A 16,093-nucleotide genomic window follows, 5' to 3' on the forward strand; every position below is an offset into this window, starting at 1 on the left:
GGTGCCGATTCAGCTGGAGAGCTGAGGAGGCTTTTATGAACAGATCGTCCAGATAGGGCACTACTTGCACTCCTCTGGAATGAAGACAGGCTGCCATTACTTTTGTAAACACCCTTGGTGCTGTCGAAAGGCCATATGGGAGAGCTCTGAATTGGTAATGAGACGGTCCCACTGTAAATCTGAGAAGAGTCTAATGAGCCTTCCAGATAGGAATGTAAAGGTAGGCATCTTTGATGTCTATAGACGCCATGAATTGATCTGGTTCCAGTCCACTGATGACTGTCGTTTTAACTGAGGGGTAAGCTGGTTGCAAAGAACCGACGAGGAGCCGGACCTGATAAATCTATCATGTATCCTCTCGTCATGAGTGCCCGAATCCAACGGTCTTATGAGGACGCTGCCCACTGATCTCTGAATAGCAGCAGGCGTCCACCCACTCCCGCAGCCGCAAGGAGGGGAGGGAGACCGTCAAACTGACTGCTTTTCTGAAAGCTTAGGAGATGCACATTTCATGGAAGAGGCAGGCCTACCTCTATACGATTGTCCTCTGGATGCCAAAGTTCTCGGTCTATGTGTCTGGCTCCAGCCAGTGGAGCCACCACGAAAGGACTGCCGAAATTAGCCAAATCTCTGTGTCCTAGGTTTTGGAAGATTTACAGGTAGGAAGCTGCATTTGCCTCCTCTGGCCTGGCAAATTATGCTGTCCAGTTCAGGTCCGAATAACACTCCCCCTGAATAAGGGAATAATTCTAAAGACTTGATTCCATATCTGCATACCAGGACCATAAGGTTCTCCTGGCTGCTACTGCGGATGCAGAAATGGATGAAGAAATGGAGGTTGCTTTCTGGGCGGCCTCGTATAAGTATCCGGAAGCCTCCTTGAGATGCAAGGCAAGGGGAAGCAATTTTGAATTTTGCAGACCCACTGCTAATTGGTCAGCCCATGTTTCCATAGCCCTAGCAACCCATGGCGATGAAAACATAGGTCTGAATGACGTACCTGCCGCAGTGTAGATAGACTTTAAAATACCCTCTATTTTGCTGTCAGTATTATCCTGCAGGGTGGTTCCTGGGATAGGGAGTGTGGTGTGTCGTGCTAAGTGCGCCACTGGTGAATCAACTCTTGGAACCTGCTCCCAACATTTGATATCCTCCTCCTGTTTTCTTTTCTCCTCCTGTAATGGATATAAAGCCAGACACCTAAGTGAAACGGTAAATTACTTATCTGGCTGTTTCCAGGATCCGCTATTTTCTTCAGTTCCACTGATGGAGGAAAGCGGATCGCACCTTTCATAGCTTTTTTGAAGAGACTTTGACCTGATGTTCTAGTCTCCTCTAGATCCAGGATACTTAAAGTCTGCCTAACTGCTACCACCAGGTCGTTAATGCCCTGATATCTGGAAGACTCTTCTGGGTCCAAGACCTGTGTAGAATCAGAGTCTTCTATCAGTTCACCCTCCTCTTCCGTCGATCCCTCCGAATCAGAGAGGATCAGAAGGGGGTTAGTTGATTAGTGTCTCTTATTTTTTGGTAAGGGTCTTGGCGCATCCAAGAACCGGTTTAACCTATCAAGTCCTCTAACTAGAGAAGCCGACCAAGCCGGTTCTCCTGTAGGAGGTTCTTGTGAGGTGAGGACAGATGGAGCTCCAGCTTGTCCTAATTCAGTGGACTCGGCAGAACCCTCTGACGCACACGGCACACAATCCCTAGACTGGCAGGCCGCACATTAAGTGCCTGCGTCCGACCACCCAAGGGGCTACTTGCAGTTACAGACGGCACAAGTGAACTTCAACATAGAAGTATCCCACCCTGAAAAATCTCCTCCCAATCAGACATGTTACACACAGATGGGACAATAACACAAGAAGAAAAAAAAAAAAAACTGTGAAAAAGACAAGCAGCATACAAAGTACTGAGAGAGAGTTTCCTATACAGCCAAAGAGCCCCAACAGTCTGAGACAAACCACTGAGAAAAAAAAAAAAACACCCCACAACCCGTTACCTGACAAGACAAGGGACAGAGAAGGGATAAGTTGGAGCTCCAAAATGGCTGCCTATTCTGGTGTCTGCGGAGTGGGAGACCACACCAGGGAGGAAGTGCAGGGAGACGGAAGAAGCATCTCCCCCCCCCAGGGCCCATCACTAGGCTGGCAGCCATCCTGCAGGACAGCCTCTCCACCAATCCAGTGCCTGACAGGGGCTTACACCATCCTGTAACCCCTACCTGACCCAGCCCTGTAAGTATACTAATGACAGTCTCTAGCAAGAGACAGCCACCAAGGGGGCCCACTGTGCCATTTTACCCCCCCCCCTGATGCCACAGTGAAGCAGCGGCTGCTCGGGATACCGAACCCAGCCAGAGGTGTCCAGCGATGGGAGCGGGGAGGGGGACAGGGGCGTCAGAAGAGGTCCTCAACAGCACCTCCGATCTCCTGCTCCAGGCAGCACACAACCATCTGTGCTATACGCTCCCACAATCAGACAGGAACCACAGCGACAGCCGCGGATGTAGCACTGTGAACCGCTGATGCGGCTGCTATGTGACTGATTTAAAGAAAAATTAAAGAAAATTAAATAAAAGTTAACAGGGCTAAAACAACCTGATTTTCTGGGCACTAAACCTAAACTGAATCCCGTACATGAAGTGGGGTATTGAGAGGGAGGAGCTAGGGCTAATTAAGTTTTTAAAGTGAATATTGCATGTCACCACTACTCTAATACCCCAATGTCCCTTGTGTCCCCCGATAGGAGGACAGAGAAATTTTACTTTGGGGTAAAAAATGTAAATGGACAACTACATTGGAGTCTGAACAACTGCAGTGTGGCTATGTGAAGGTGGTCCTGGTGATTCTGGTCCATCTACTGCAGAGGCCAACATTGCACTCTTCTGTGCAAGTGTGGGGATGGGGGGCGGAGGGGTGTTCGTACATATGCAGTGAAGCGCCACTTGGGCTTTTGGGTTGGGTTCACCCAAAATTACGTTATGAGGTTCGAGGATGGAATGAACTCGACTTCAAAGAAAATAAATAAAAGCAAAGTAAAGAATGAATGAAAATCTCCAATACGATATTCAAAAAAATGGAATGCAAATCAAAAATAACCATGATTTGTCAATAATAAAACCTAAGAACAGGCCATTAATGGTGTGAGTATCAAGTAAGCTAGAGGCTACTTGCATCAATACAGTCCACTTTAAACTAAACTACATATGAGGGATCATTTCGGTGTTTCTCAACTCCAGTACTTTGTTTTTTTAAATCTATTTCCAAAAGACATCAAGAGCAATGCAGCACAGATATACAATTAAATAAGTTTGTTTATAGCCATTACCAATCTTTGTCATTTAAAATAAGTACACAGTTTTCAATGAAACTATGAAAACTGTTTTATCCCACAGCCCAAACAAAATGGCTAGGATTTCAGTAAACAAAAAAATCACAAACCCCCTATACATTGGGAAGTGTGTCCCTTACTCTATGTACGGCGATGCGGGCCCTTTGTCGTGCCTCATAAATAAACGATAAATAATAACAACAGCAATAACAACAACAACAACAACAACAACAACAACAACAAGAATAAAATGCTTACGACAATCCTTTTCATCATCTCCGTCACCACAGTTATCCTGGCCATTGCAGCGGAAGATGCCTGGTATACAGCGATTTGTATTGGTGCACTTGAACTGGCTGGGCAGACAGACATGAATATCTATAAGAGAACAGAGGCAAAGAATGAAGATAATGTATATAGAAATCATATCTGCTTAATGTGTACAATGCAATTTACACCAGTTGCATATTCACAGTTGATAAGTGCCTAAACTCTTAGTCCCACCTACTATGCCCAATGTCTCGCAGTGTCCCCCAATGGTAGGAAAGAGAAAGGTAGTTTGCTCACAGCAACCAGACATTTCCTTTTATTTTATTTTTAAGCTGTACTAGCAAAATCATAATCCGAATCTAACCAATTGAAATGGAAGCCATTAGTTTTCCCACACGGTTACTTGTAGAACAGATTTCTCAAACAACCTTATTAACTTACTACCAATTTTCCAGGTCTGTCAAATCAATACTTTCTTTGTTACTCTTTAATAAACCAAACATCTGGCCTTCCGATGGAATTCAAGACAGACCCAACATATTTGGACTAGACATACTGATCTCACTTACAGTTGGACAAATTCCTCCTACCAAGAGAGATGGGTGGGACTTGTTCCACATCTGCAGCAGTGCACAGTAACTATATGTAAAACCTGTTATCATATTTTGGGTGTATATTGTACTTAATGCAGTTTAATACAACATGAGAATCAATATCACAGACTGCACATTAATCCAGCCAGACTGCAATGGGAAATATAATGTTTGCTATATTACAAGGTTATGTGGGCTTTTATTTCTCATCATGCTGAAGTTTACGTAAAATTGCTCTGCGCATGCAGAACAAAATATTTTCTTTTCTAACAATCTTGTAATGAATATATTATTAACATGTGAAAATGATTGAATATTTTTAATTTTCCTCTGTGTGTTTTATGGGGAATTTATATTCCACAATGTATTGGTCATCTCCTGCAATGTGTTTTCTGTTAGAGCAGACGTACCTAGACCTGTATTCAAGAGACGTTTCTTCAGCTCTGCTCCTAGTTAAATATGGACACGCATATGCCTTTACATTTATTTTTTGTGCCTTAATTAATCAGGCCCCATATGTCTATGTTGATGTATAATAAAATGCACACAAAAGAGTTCTGGGAAGAGCTGAGAGGTATCAACTCTTTAAGGCACTTCCTAGAATTGGCCCACTAAACATATTTCTAACTTAAATAGAAAACAGTTTTTATACATCTTTAAACATTGAATTATGAGGCTGAATAGTGCAACCTACAGAATAACATGGCAGTGGCTCATCAGGAGTTTATACATCTCTACTACTTCCATTTATAACCAGTTACCATGAAGATATAAGGCGATATGGAAGCTCATGCGCTTTCCCCTGGGACAAAAGTCATCAACCCTCCTGTGCCTCCAACTGCTAGACAGACTAGTTAGCCTCGGCAATAGTGTTTAGCTTTTCAATATCATTAAAGGTTACGTATTGCAAACACAAAACTGCAATGGAAAAGGTCTCACCGCAGTTGTTTTCATCCGAGTTGTCCTGGCAGTCATTGTCCCCATCACAAATGAATGCGGGATTGGTGCATATTCCTGTGGAGCACTGGAACTGTCCCGGGCGACACTTGAAGTCCGCTATAGAGAAATGGGAAGGAACAAATCAGTGATAACATCAGAAGTAAACCGATTTATAACAGTTTATAAATATGTAAAGGGCAGACATTAGCTGCTTATGAAATCCTACCCTTTCAATACACTAATTGTAAAACATGAAGTGATGTGTGTTTCTAAAAATCCCCTCCATATATGACTTGCATTATTGGGATGAAAAAGAAAAAGCTTCAACCAATGTATAAATCTCCTTGGCTCACTTGGCTGCAGAGGGATGTTATGCACTGGTGCTGTGTTACGGTTCACAAGTACTTCTAAACAGAACATTTTCAACAATTAGAATGGAGCAGTTATGAGAAAGATCTATGGTAAATTTAGTTTACATACGGCAGTCGGAAGGCTCATCTGAACGGTCCCCACAATCGTCCTCTGTGTCACACTTCCACCAGAATGGAATACATTTGTCATTTTTGCAGACAAACTAAATGGTGGAGGAAAATACACAGTTAGTAGAACAGTTCTGATTGCCTCTCAGTTTATATAGATTACATTGCCTCCATCACACTATATGAAATAGAAACGGAGTCTTGCTAACCAAGCATTGCACCATGATGAGCATGATGTACATAGAACATCTCCTGTAAGGATTGCAATAGATTCTTTTTTATAAAACACTACTTCTCCTTCAGGTATGTAGCATTTTTGGACATCCCTGCTTATTTATACATAAACACCTTGCTCTCTTTACCTGACTGGCAGTGCAGTTGGAGACGCAGGTTTTTCCATCTGCTCCAAGGTAGAAGTTAGTGGGGCAAGCACACTTGTACCCCCCGTCAGGTGAAAGAAGACACAGATTACTGCAACCTCCTTTGTTATTTTTGCAGGGGTGATTGGGAACTGAAACAGCAAGAGTACATCAGATAGACTAACCTTGTGTTATACTGTACACTAACAATCTGTTATATACAGTAATGGTGAAAACAGACACCGTCAACCCCGCCTTCTGGATTTGTGCTCTATACCAGAGCACAGGAATGGTAACAGTCATCCATATTAATCAAACTAGTATACTGAAAGGCTTGATAACATAAGAAAGATCAAAATGTACAAATCAAAATAAAATACATCTACATAATAACTCAGCAATTAAGAACTAAAACTTTTAGTATAAATATTTTTGAATAGGCTGTGTGACTAATGACCAATATACAGATTGAAATCACATGATGGCATAGAGAACATATGTCAGATCGTGCAATATTATGCTAGTGTGTTGTGCCTAAATGGACCTAGCATACTGCGGATGCTATGTGTCAATCACCAGGTCACACACTTTTCAATCAGCAGTGCTTCATTTCTATATGACACATTAACACGATTACAGTATGGTGACAACACAATATGAGTAGGAAAAATGACAATGCTTTGAATAATAATAAAAAACCACCAGAGTATCACACTTCTAGAACAGTGTAGTATTTACCAAGCACCACCTACAGATCATGCACTCATTTTAGACACCTGGCATGTAGGGGGGATACCCTTCAAACAGAAGGCTGGGAATCAGATTGCTCCGGCTCTATTGGTAACCGCAACTGTTTTGTTGCTTAAAAAGGATATAGGGTTAGAGCAAAATGGCACAACTTCCCCACTAGAGCTGTCAACTACTTTTTTCACTTCCTTTCCTGTTCAACTAATGGATGCATCGCTTCACCTCTAATTAAAATAACCAGACTACCAGGAGCCCATTTCAAACGCTGGAACTCACCATCAGGCTGCCGGTACAGATGGTAGATGTGTATGTCCATGGGTCGGTGTAGCGTGCTGATGAGCATAGACTTGTTCACTCCTGTGGTTTTGTGTGCTCGGTTGATTGATTTAGTTTCCCAGTCTGTCCAGTATATGTAATCTTCAAAGAGTGTTAGAGCAAAGATGTGTGGGATATCCTGACTAAGCACTGTTGGGAGGGAAACATACAACGGATGATGAAGTGCTAATTCTTAGACGATGGGCTGGTAGTTGAAGTTTGTATAATTCCATTTATACTTGTCAACTTAAATTATTCCCTACGTTCAGTCCCATCTGCAATTTTCACACAATATTGGTCTGTTTTATAATAATCCAGTACAAAACATATCCAACTTTCACAATTCCTGGCTCGTATCCTATTTAGCTCATCCCTTACCTGTGTGTCTGTTACTGCCATCAAGACTAGCAAACTGAATGTAATCCTCTCTAGCGTCAGCCCAGTAAATTCTGCTATTGACATAATCTAACGTCAGACCATTGGGCCATGTTATCTTGCTGTCGACAATGACGCTGCGGTTGGTGCCATCCATGCCAATCTTTCCAATCAAAGAATTATCTCCCCAGTCCGTCCAATACAAGTAGCTAAAAAACATTATAAAAAGAGACACAAATTTACCAACAGCCTAGAAGTCAATTACATGATTGCATAATAGAGCACAAAATATATTAAATAGATTTTTACCCATGTTGTACATCTACCACAAGTGCGCGTGGCTCCCTCAGGCCAGAGTTAACCAGCACTGTTCGATAAGCCCCATTCAGTTTGGAAACTTCAATAGTGTCTCTTCCTTTGTCACACCAGTACAGGTTACCTCCAACCCAGTCCACAGCCAGTCCGTCAGGGTTACTGAGTCCAGTACGATGCAGAACCTGTAATAAAACGATGACCTCAGCTTTCCCAAAAAGACTTGCCACAATAGGATATTTGCCTTCATTGTATTATATGTACTAAATCAATCAAAGTGAATGGTTGCTATGATTCACATTTACATTTTGCCCTTTGTCAACTGCACTTTACAAAGTGAAATACGTGAATTTAGCTGTTAACCATTTCCTTCTTGCAAATGTTCTCTTATTTGCCTTATAACTGCCCTCATCCCTCAAAACGTGCAGCCTTTAATATGTTTATTGTATTTTTATTTTAGAGTTTGATTTAATGTTTACGCTAAAAATAAAAAATAAAAAAATATGTCGACTTTCTTTAATACTGAAAACATTAAATGCTATGCTACTGCGCAGATGAAGGGTACGCTGAATAAAGTACTGTAACTAATGACAAATGGTCTTATTCATTGGCTCTCAAGTGCATTAGATACAGTAGACCCTGCTTGTTATTTTAAGACTCTCCTTTATGTGTCATGCACTTGTTCTTAGTCAGTTCTATTTCCTACAATCACATACTATATATTAATCACAAGAGCATCTAAAAGGTTTCCATAGAAAAATTCCACTGTACTGTGCCCAACTACATGGATGACAAGAAAATACTATTAACAAATGGGGTTACTCTTGAGCTATTAAGGTGAATTTAACAGTTTATGTATGTTAGGTGTTTTGTATTTTTGTTTTAAACAAGCTATTTTTGAAATAACAGCATATCAAACCCTTGAAAATAGGTTTTACTGACAAACTGTGTATGTACTACAAAAATGAGATAAGCAAGCCAGATGCTGGAAATAATGTGATCACAACTGAACACGGGCCTAATCACTGGTGTGCTGCACGTTTTATTTAAACAAACATATTTCTTATAACCAGAATTTTTCACACTGACAAATATGTTGCTCCTTTTATTAGTGTCAGTTAATGCTCTGACATTCAGCAACCCATGCTCACAGTTCATACGTCACCATTTATTCTAGCACCGTAACAGTTACCGAGCCCATGTGATGTGTACCTGGACGTTGCTCCCATTGATGTGCATTCTACGGATCATGCTGCCCTGGGTAGTGACATCAGTCCAGTATATCATCTCTTCTCGATAATCAAAGTCTAATGCAACAGCATTATTCAGGCCCTGAACAAATAAAAACATTCAAATTTACCTATATATTGTTCACAATTAACAGAGCCTACAGGGGGAACGAATCACAGACAACACAAATCGCTATATAAAACAAAGAGGCAGGGGCAGGGCATGTAGTAGGGAAGGGTAACAAAACTAGGTCTATAGGTATAAAATGTAGTACAGAAGGCTCATGGAAACACTAGGGGGTGCATTTAGTAAACTGCAGGTGCAAATCAATTCCACAAAATTTATCATCTGCAGTTTTGATGCTGAAAACTGAAACTACAACCAACTTGTGGCATTTAGCCAGTACTAGGTGCATGGGCTCGATAAGTCACATCCTTTATTTTTTTTTGCCTATTAAGTGGCTGTTTGCCATGCTTTTTGGCAAACCATTGTTTAGCATGCCAGCAAGGGTCTCCAAACTAGCAAATGTGGTTTGAGACATTGAGGTTTTCACTCATGTGAGTTGATGTGCGTTTTGCTTTTAGTAAAATCATACGTTTACAATTCACACATCAAATCACATGAATATCTGCTATTTGATCAAACAGCACTTTAGTACATTTCCCGGTAGGTCTGTGGGTATACTGCAATGTAGCAGAGATGGGTAATGGAAACACCAGGTCTACAGGCTTCTAATGTGGCACAGAAGAGTATTACAGACACATCAATGTAGAGAGAAGGGTAATGAAGACAGAAGGTTGGGTCGGCATACTAGCTAATAATAAAGGACAATGTAGCCACTAGGCTTGTGTAGTAGAGAACAATAACATTGAAGCAAAAGGTATAGAAAACCCTGTCCAAAATGAGCTTACAATCTAAAGCCAAAAAAAACAACAACAAAAAACAAACAAACATATAAAGGCAAAAAGGTGTGAAGGGATGGATGAAATCCACTGAATAGACATTTGTAATATAAAATTAGACTTAAGTAGAGACATATTAAACTATATTGCAAAAAAGGCAGGAAGTTTGTTTTGGCTAAACGGAGAAACAATTAGGGGTAAATTTATCAAGCTGCGAGCTTGAAAAGTAGAGAGGTTGCCTTTAGCAACCAATTAGATTCTAGTCATTCTATCATTTATTTAGTACATTCTACAAAACGACAGCTACAATCTGATTGTTGCTATAGGCAATATCTCCACTTTTTCAAACCTAGATCTACTGCCAAAATTGACAATCAATCAATGAAGCTAAACCTGATCTGCTTTGATCAAACGGAAAACAATGAGATTTGCACATCCCCAAGCACATTGTTGCAGATTAAGGATACCTCAACTCCGGAGACTGCTGTCATGAAGGTTTACTTATGAAATAAGGTTTCAGATATTAGCAATAGATTAAAGTGTTACCTTTATTTGGAAAATAAAGTTAGCTGTAATTACATTCTGGACACAGAATTTGTACCACCTCTCACCTGCTTCAATAGTGTGTAATTGTTGCCTCCCAAGCTCAGCTTCCTCAAGTAGTATCGGTTGGCAAAAATTAAGAATGGGTCTTCAACTAACAAAATTAAGAAAAGAAAAAAATACAATAATTATGACATGTCACAAATAAACCAGCCGCTCTTTGTTCTGTATGCAGTATCTACAGTGGGCTAGCAAACCATAATCATTACATAATGTATTCCTTTACAATAGCTTGGAATGCAAGTCAATCAGGCAAGTGCAGATGGAAGGTTAAAGTTGGATTACACAGTTACTGTAAAACTACAGACATTTGGGACCAATTTATAAACTGCACATGATGCATGTCTACTCTCTACTGTCAAGAGAAGCATTTATAAACTAAAAGCTCAGTTTGTGGGGAGGTGGAAAAATTTGAAGATACTCATTTTGCAAAAGTGTAAATATTACATGAAAAGTCCAACCTCGTTTTAATTTGGAACCACATCTTTCATTTTATAAAACTTTTGTTTGTTTTTTTCTCAGTAAACTACTACTTGAATTAGCCTCATTTATGACTTAAAATAAATCATCAAAGTGAGGTGACAATGGGTCTTGTGTGATTGAAGGCTTTTACTACATTATCTATGGGGTGTCTAGAAATGAAGTGAAACTAGAAATTATATATATATATATATATATATATATATATATATATATATATTACACACACATACATACATACATACATACATATACACACACACACACACTGGTCTGTTAAACTAGGTGAACTTAGTCCACAAGGAACACGCGCGCTCCACCCAAGTCCTCCCGTCAGCTGGTACAAACTTCTGACTTCTGTTATACTGCAGACATATTTGCTTGCCACTCAAGCATTTTTGTAGAAGTCTAGGTGCACAAATTGAGGCATACACTCAAAGGATTATGTGCTGTGCCTTGGTCCTTTTAAGCATCATAAATGAGTTTGTGATTGATAACAAAATTATAACGCAACATTAGATGAGACTTGAAATTCCCCCTATGATGATGGATCTGCTCACCCGTAGCAGAACTGGCCACCTTGCAGCTCGTAGTGTCATTGAGTCGCATTTCATAGCCCTCCACACAGAGGCAGCGGAAGCTTCCTATAGTGTTGATACATTTTTGGCTGCAGGGATAAGTGGTCGTGCACTCATCAATATCAACGCAAGTTTTACCATCATCCTTTAGCCGGAAACCAGGACGGCACCTGCACTGCACGAGTTACAGAAAACATCAATATCATTAAGGAAATCACAACTAGTTTAGAGTTATTGCAAAAATACACCTGCATAATTACAAATATATTATACATAAATACATGTCTCCCATGTAGTGAAAGGACCTAAGAGTTAGAATTTCAAAATGCATGAGTGATTAAAAGCAAGATAAAGTGAGGTGAGGGAAGTGGAAGTAGCGTGGGAAATTATGTACTTACTCTATTAAGTGTGTTGTGCCAAAGGCATAAAGAAACTCTTATTTTGCACAGAGAAAAACCGGCAAGATCAAATGTGAAAGTGTTCCGTGAAGAAATTACTTATATAATGTGCTAACAGTGAGACATTTTACAATGTAATAGAGACTGTTACTTTAAGTACAGATGGTAATGTGGGAAAGAATGGGATGATATGGTTGGTTGCTGTTAACAGAAGTACACTACATGGCCAAAAGTATGTGGATACACAAACATGCATCTCATCGCAAAACCAAGGGCAACAATATGGAGTTTGCTGATAGAACAGCCTCCACTCTTCTGTGAAGGTTTTCCACTAGATTATGGAATTTAGCAGCAGAGATTGGCATCCTTTCAGCCACAAAAGCGTTACTGTGTTGAGCACTGATTTAAGGCGATAAGGCCTGACTTGCAGTCGCCTTTCCAATTTATCCCAAAGATGCCCAATGGAGTTGAGATCAGGGCTCTGTGTAGACCAGTTCAGGAAAGGGAATTCCCCAAACTTTTGCCACAAAGTTGTAAGCAGATAATTCTCTAGAATGTAGATTTGCCTTCACTGGAACTAAGGAGTCAATGACAAAACATGAAATACAGCCCCAGACCAATGTGACCATTAATTTTTTGCCACCAAACTTTACAGTTGGCAGTTCGCATTTGGGTAGGAAGCATTCTACCGACATCAGTCAAACCAGACTGTCAGGGAGTAAAATATGATACGCCACTCCAGGAAACACATTTCTCCTGCTCTGGAGTCCAATGGCTTTGTGTTTTACACCAGTCAACGTTTGGCGTCAAGCATGGTGATTGGAGGCTTCTGTGTCGCTGCTCGGCCATGGAAACCCAAACCATGAAGCTCCTGACAAACAATTCTTGTGTGGACTTCTCTTCCAGAGGCAGTTTGGAACTCGGTAGCAAGTGTTGCCATCAAGGACAGAGGATTTTTACATGCCATGCACCCCAGCACTTGGCAGCCCTACTCTAAACTTTTGTGGCCTACTACTTTGTGGCTGAGCGATTGTTACTCCTAAATGTTTCCACTTCACAATAGCAGTATTTACAGTTGAGAGGGGCAGCTCTATCAGGACAAAAATTTTAAGAAAAAAAACTGACTTGTTGGAAAGGTAGTATCCTATGACAGTGCACATTAAAAGTCAAATATGACACATTCTACTGCTAATGTTTGACTATAGAGATTGCATTGCTATATGCTTGACTTTATGCACGTGTTAGCAATGGGTATGGGTGTGGCCAAAATGGCCAAACACACTAATTAAAAAGGGATGTCCACATACTTTTGACCATGTAGTATATGTATTTGTTCTTTGTAAAGTCTTCATAAATATTTAGCCATTTCCTTTTGACTGAATAAGAACAGTTGAACAGAATGCACAACTGTTAGAGAAAGTAAAAAGAGGATTTTTGAACTGACCGTTCAATGCATTTCTCCACTGCTTACTCCTGGGAATTAGAGGGGGCTGGTGCTTGCAGTAAGCACAAACTGTAACTACAAACTTGTCTGAATTATAGCTCCTACCTCCACCAATAGCTCATCAGGTTTTTCAACTAATAAATGCCATAGGATAGAACTGAACTAATCAAACAAGAACATTCAATCGAATGAACCTCCCCCCAAAAAAGGAATCACAGAAATGAATTTAACAGTAAGTACAAAAATCCTCTTTTTGTTTTATTCTTATTTGGGGTCACTGCTTAACCTTTGGGATATTTCAAAGCTATCTCTAGAAGAGGGTACGCTCAGACACATCTGTGCACAAAACTTTTCATCCAAAGTTGTCATCTTTGGATAGAAAGACATTGAACCTGTAGAATTTGATGAAGGTATGAACGGAGAACAAGGTGGCTGCCCGACAACTGTTCAACAGAGTTTCCATGCCACTCTTCCCAGAAAGTGCTCACCGTTCTGGTAGGGTGGATTGTAATACCATCTGGAACAGGTGTTCCTGTGAAGATATAAGCGTGTTGGATCGTAGCTTTAATTCAGGCCTGTCCAACCTGCGGCCCTCCAGGTGTTGTGAAACTACAAGCCCCAGCATGCTTTGCCAGTAGACAACCTGTTGATAGCTGGAAGTGCATGCTGGGACTTGTAGTTTCACAACATCTGGAGGGCCGCAGGTTGGACAGGCCTGCTTTAATTCATCTTGAAACTGTTTGTTTTGTTGTCGGCCATCCTCCCATAAATGACAAGGAGGCAATCGGTCCTTCAGAAGGGTGACTATGTACTGAAATCCTCAAGCCGATAACCTTATCAACAGATGGAGAGATTCTTCACTTCCCAAGGCCAAGTCCTAGTGTGGGGATAACACTATCTTTGTTTACATAAAATTTTGACCCCACATTGGGCTGAAATAAAGCCTTAGTGCGCAGGACAGTTCTGTCATTCTGAAAAACCAGATATGGAGACACGCAAGATCATCATAACACCAGCTAGGAATCTCTTCAGATCCCTGGTTCCTGCAGTTACAAGATACTTTGTCATTCAGCAAAGAGACCATGATGACACTCTTCGGATGACCCCACCTTTCCACAATCTGCTTGAAATCCTCAGGATGGAGGGACTACTCCCCGGGTTGAATGTCTTGTTGGCTCTGGTCCCACCTTGGTTTTGTACACCATTGACAACCAAGGTTTCTGATTGAATCTGAATGGGTCCCTAAGAGGGATTGAGCTTGCAGCAATGGGTTTAGCACTGTTCTGACATTAAGTATATTTATGTGTATCTTTGACTCCTCAGTAGCCAGGGGTTCAGCACCTCATGCTTACAGGCTGGCATCTGTGGTCACGATGGTCCAGTCTGAGACAGAAATGGGGCGACTTTTGCTGAAATTCTGTATCTTCAGCCACCAGAGAAGAGACAGTCGGTGGTAACAGTGTGAAGTACTGTGTTGTCAAATGAGATTTAGACCAGGACCACCTTGGCTTCAGAGCAAGAGAGGAGCATCTGGCATCACAGAGGCCCGAGTAGCAAGAGAATGGTTTCAGGCTTTTCATGCAGCAAAGTCTGCCAAGCAGTAGGTGCTACAACTGGGGATAAAATACACACAGTTCCTCGTGCCATACAGGACCCTAGTGTGAGGCTCAATTCAATAGTGGTCTCCCCGGCCACCAGAAGTTCTGCTTTGTCCTCTGAAGCAGGACTCGGCTGTTGGGGCAGACAGCAACAAGCCACATGCCAGTCTGTCATAGGAAGGGACTGGGGCTGTTATACAGAAACAATGGGCTTTCCTACATTCATAGAGAACAAAGCTATTGGTAATAAAAGCACAATCAAAGTAAAAATAATGTCTCGCAGTGTCCCCCAATGGTAGGAAAGAGAAATAAGAAAAAGAAACACCAAAATAAAAGAGTGCCCTACTCCATTGGCACAAATAAAAAAAAAAAACTGAGGAGCTATTTGTGGAGGGTAAAGGAGTTTGAACTCACACAAGTTTATAGTTAGAATTAGTGCGTACTCCAAGCACCAGTGCACCATATACCCCAAGGGTGAGAAGGAATAAATAGAAACACACCTAGAGGAGCATCCCAGCAGCTGTGTAGTGAAGGGCATAACAATGTAAAATATCTTCACAAGTAGGCAGGTCACTAATTGTAAAGCTATCTTGTTCAGAAAACATTATGGTGCTATATGTATTATAAGTGAAATAGGATTTTTTTTAATTTTAGCCTAGGGCCCACTAACACTTTGAAGTAGACCCTCTAAACCTTCCATGCTTGAAGAACGCATACTGGAATAGTTACAAAAAGTAATGTGGTCTTCTTCATGGAAGTGTTTGGACAGCCTTATTTCAGCCTATGATGGTCCTTAAAGCTCAGAGAGAGAATGGATGGGTTACTTTAAATGGAAGCTCAAGCTAATGTCTGAAATTATATCTTCATGACTATGAAAGCATATGTTTATGGTGTTGTCAGAGAGACCTGCAGCAATGCCTTTTAAGTGCACCTATTGCCCACACATGGACAGACATTTTATGGGTGAACTCTACCTCAGTGATGCCGCTAATGAACAGACCCAAATATTAAAATAGCTGCCTCCAATATGTGTAGAAGACAGATCCACTTGTGGTCAGCTAAAGTTGTACAGCCATGCGCATGGCTATTCTAGATCAATGTGAAGTGGCAGGGCATGCGCCCTATGTAATACAAGAAG

General features: G+C 41.0%; 1 protein-coding gene across 1 annotated transcript in view; it reads right to left on the reverse strand.

Moving 5' to 3' along the window:
* The window catches only part of LRP1 (LDL receptor related protein 1), a 255,697-nt gene that overhangs the window by 53,491 nt on the left and 186,113 nt on the right, over window positions 1–16,093 (reverse strand). The window contains exons 56-65 of the mRNA XM_075199407.1: window positions 11,498–11,690; window positions 10,466–10,551; window positions 8,935–9,054; window positions 7,720–7,907; window positions 7,414–7,619; window positions 6,997–7,185; window positions 5,977–6,125; window positions 5,616–5,709; window positions 5,136–5,252; window positions 3,592–3,711 (exon numbers count right to left, since the gene is read on the reverse strand). Coding sequence (XP_075055508.1) covers window positions 3,592–3,711; window positions 5,136–5,252; window positions 5,616–5,709; window positions 5,977–6,125; window positions 6,997–7,185; window positions 7,414–7,619; window positions 7,720–7,907; window positions 8,935–9,054; window positions 10,466–10,551; window positions 11,498–11,690 — 1,462 coding nt within the window. The remainder of the gene's footprint in view (window positions 1–3,591; window positions 3,712–5,135; window positions 5,253–5,615; window positions 5,710–5,976; window positions 6,126–6,996; window positions 7,186–7,413; window positions 7,620–7,719; window positions 7,908–8,934; window positions 9,055–10,465; window positions 10,552–11,497; window positions 11,691–16,093) is intronic.

The sequence above is a fragment of the Mixophyes fleayi genome, chromosome 2 (genome assembly GCF_038048845.1).
Source record: "Mixophyes fleayi isolate aMixFle1 chromosome 2, aMixFle1.hap1, whole genome shotgun sequence".
Lineage (NCBI taxonomy): Eukaryota > Metazoa > Chordata > Amphibia > Anura > Limnodynastidae > Mixophyes > Mixophyes fleayi.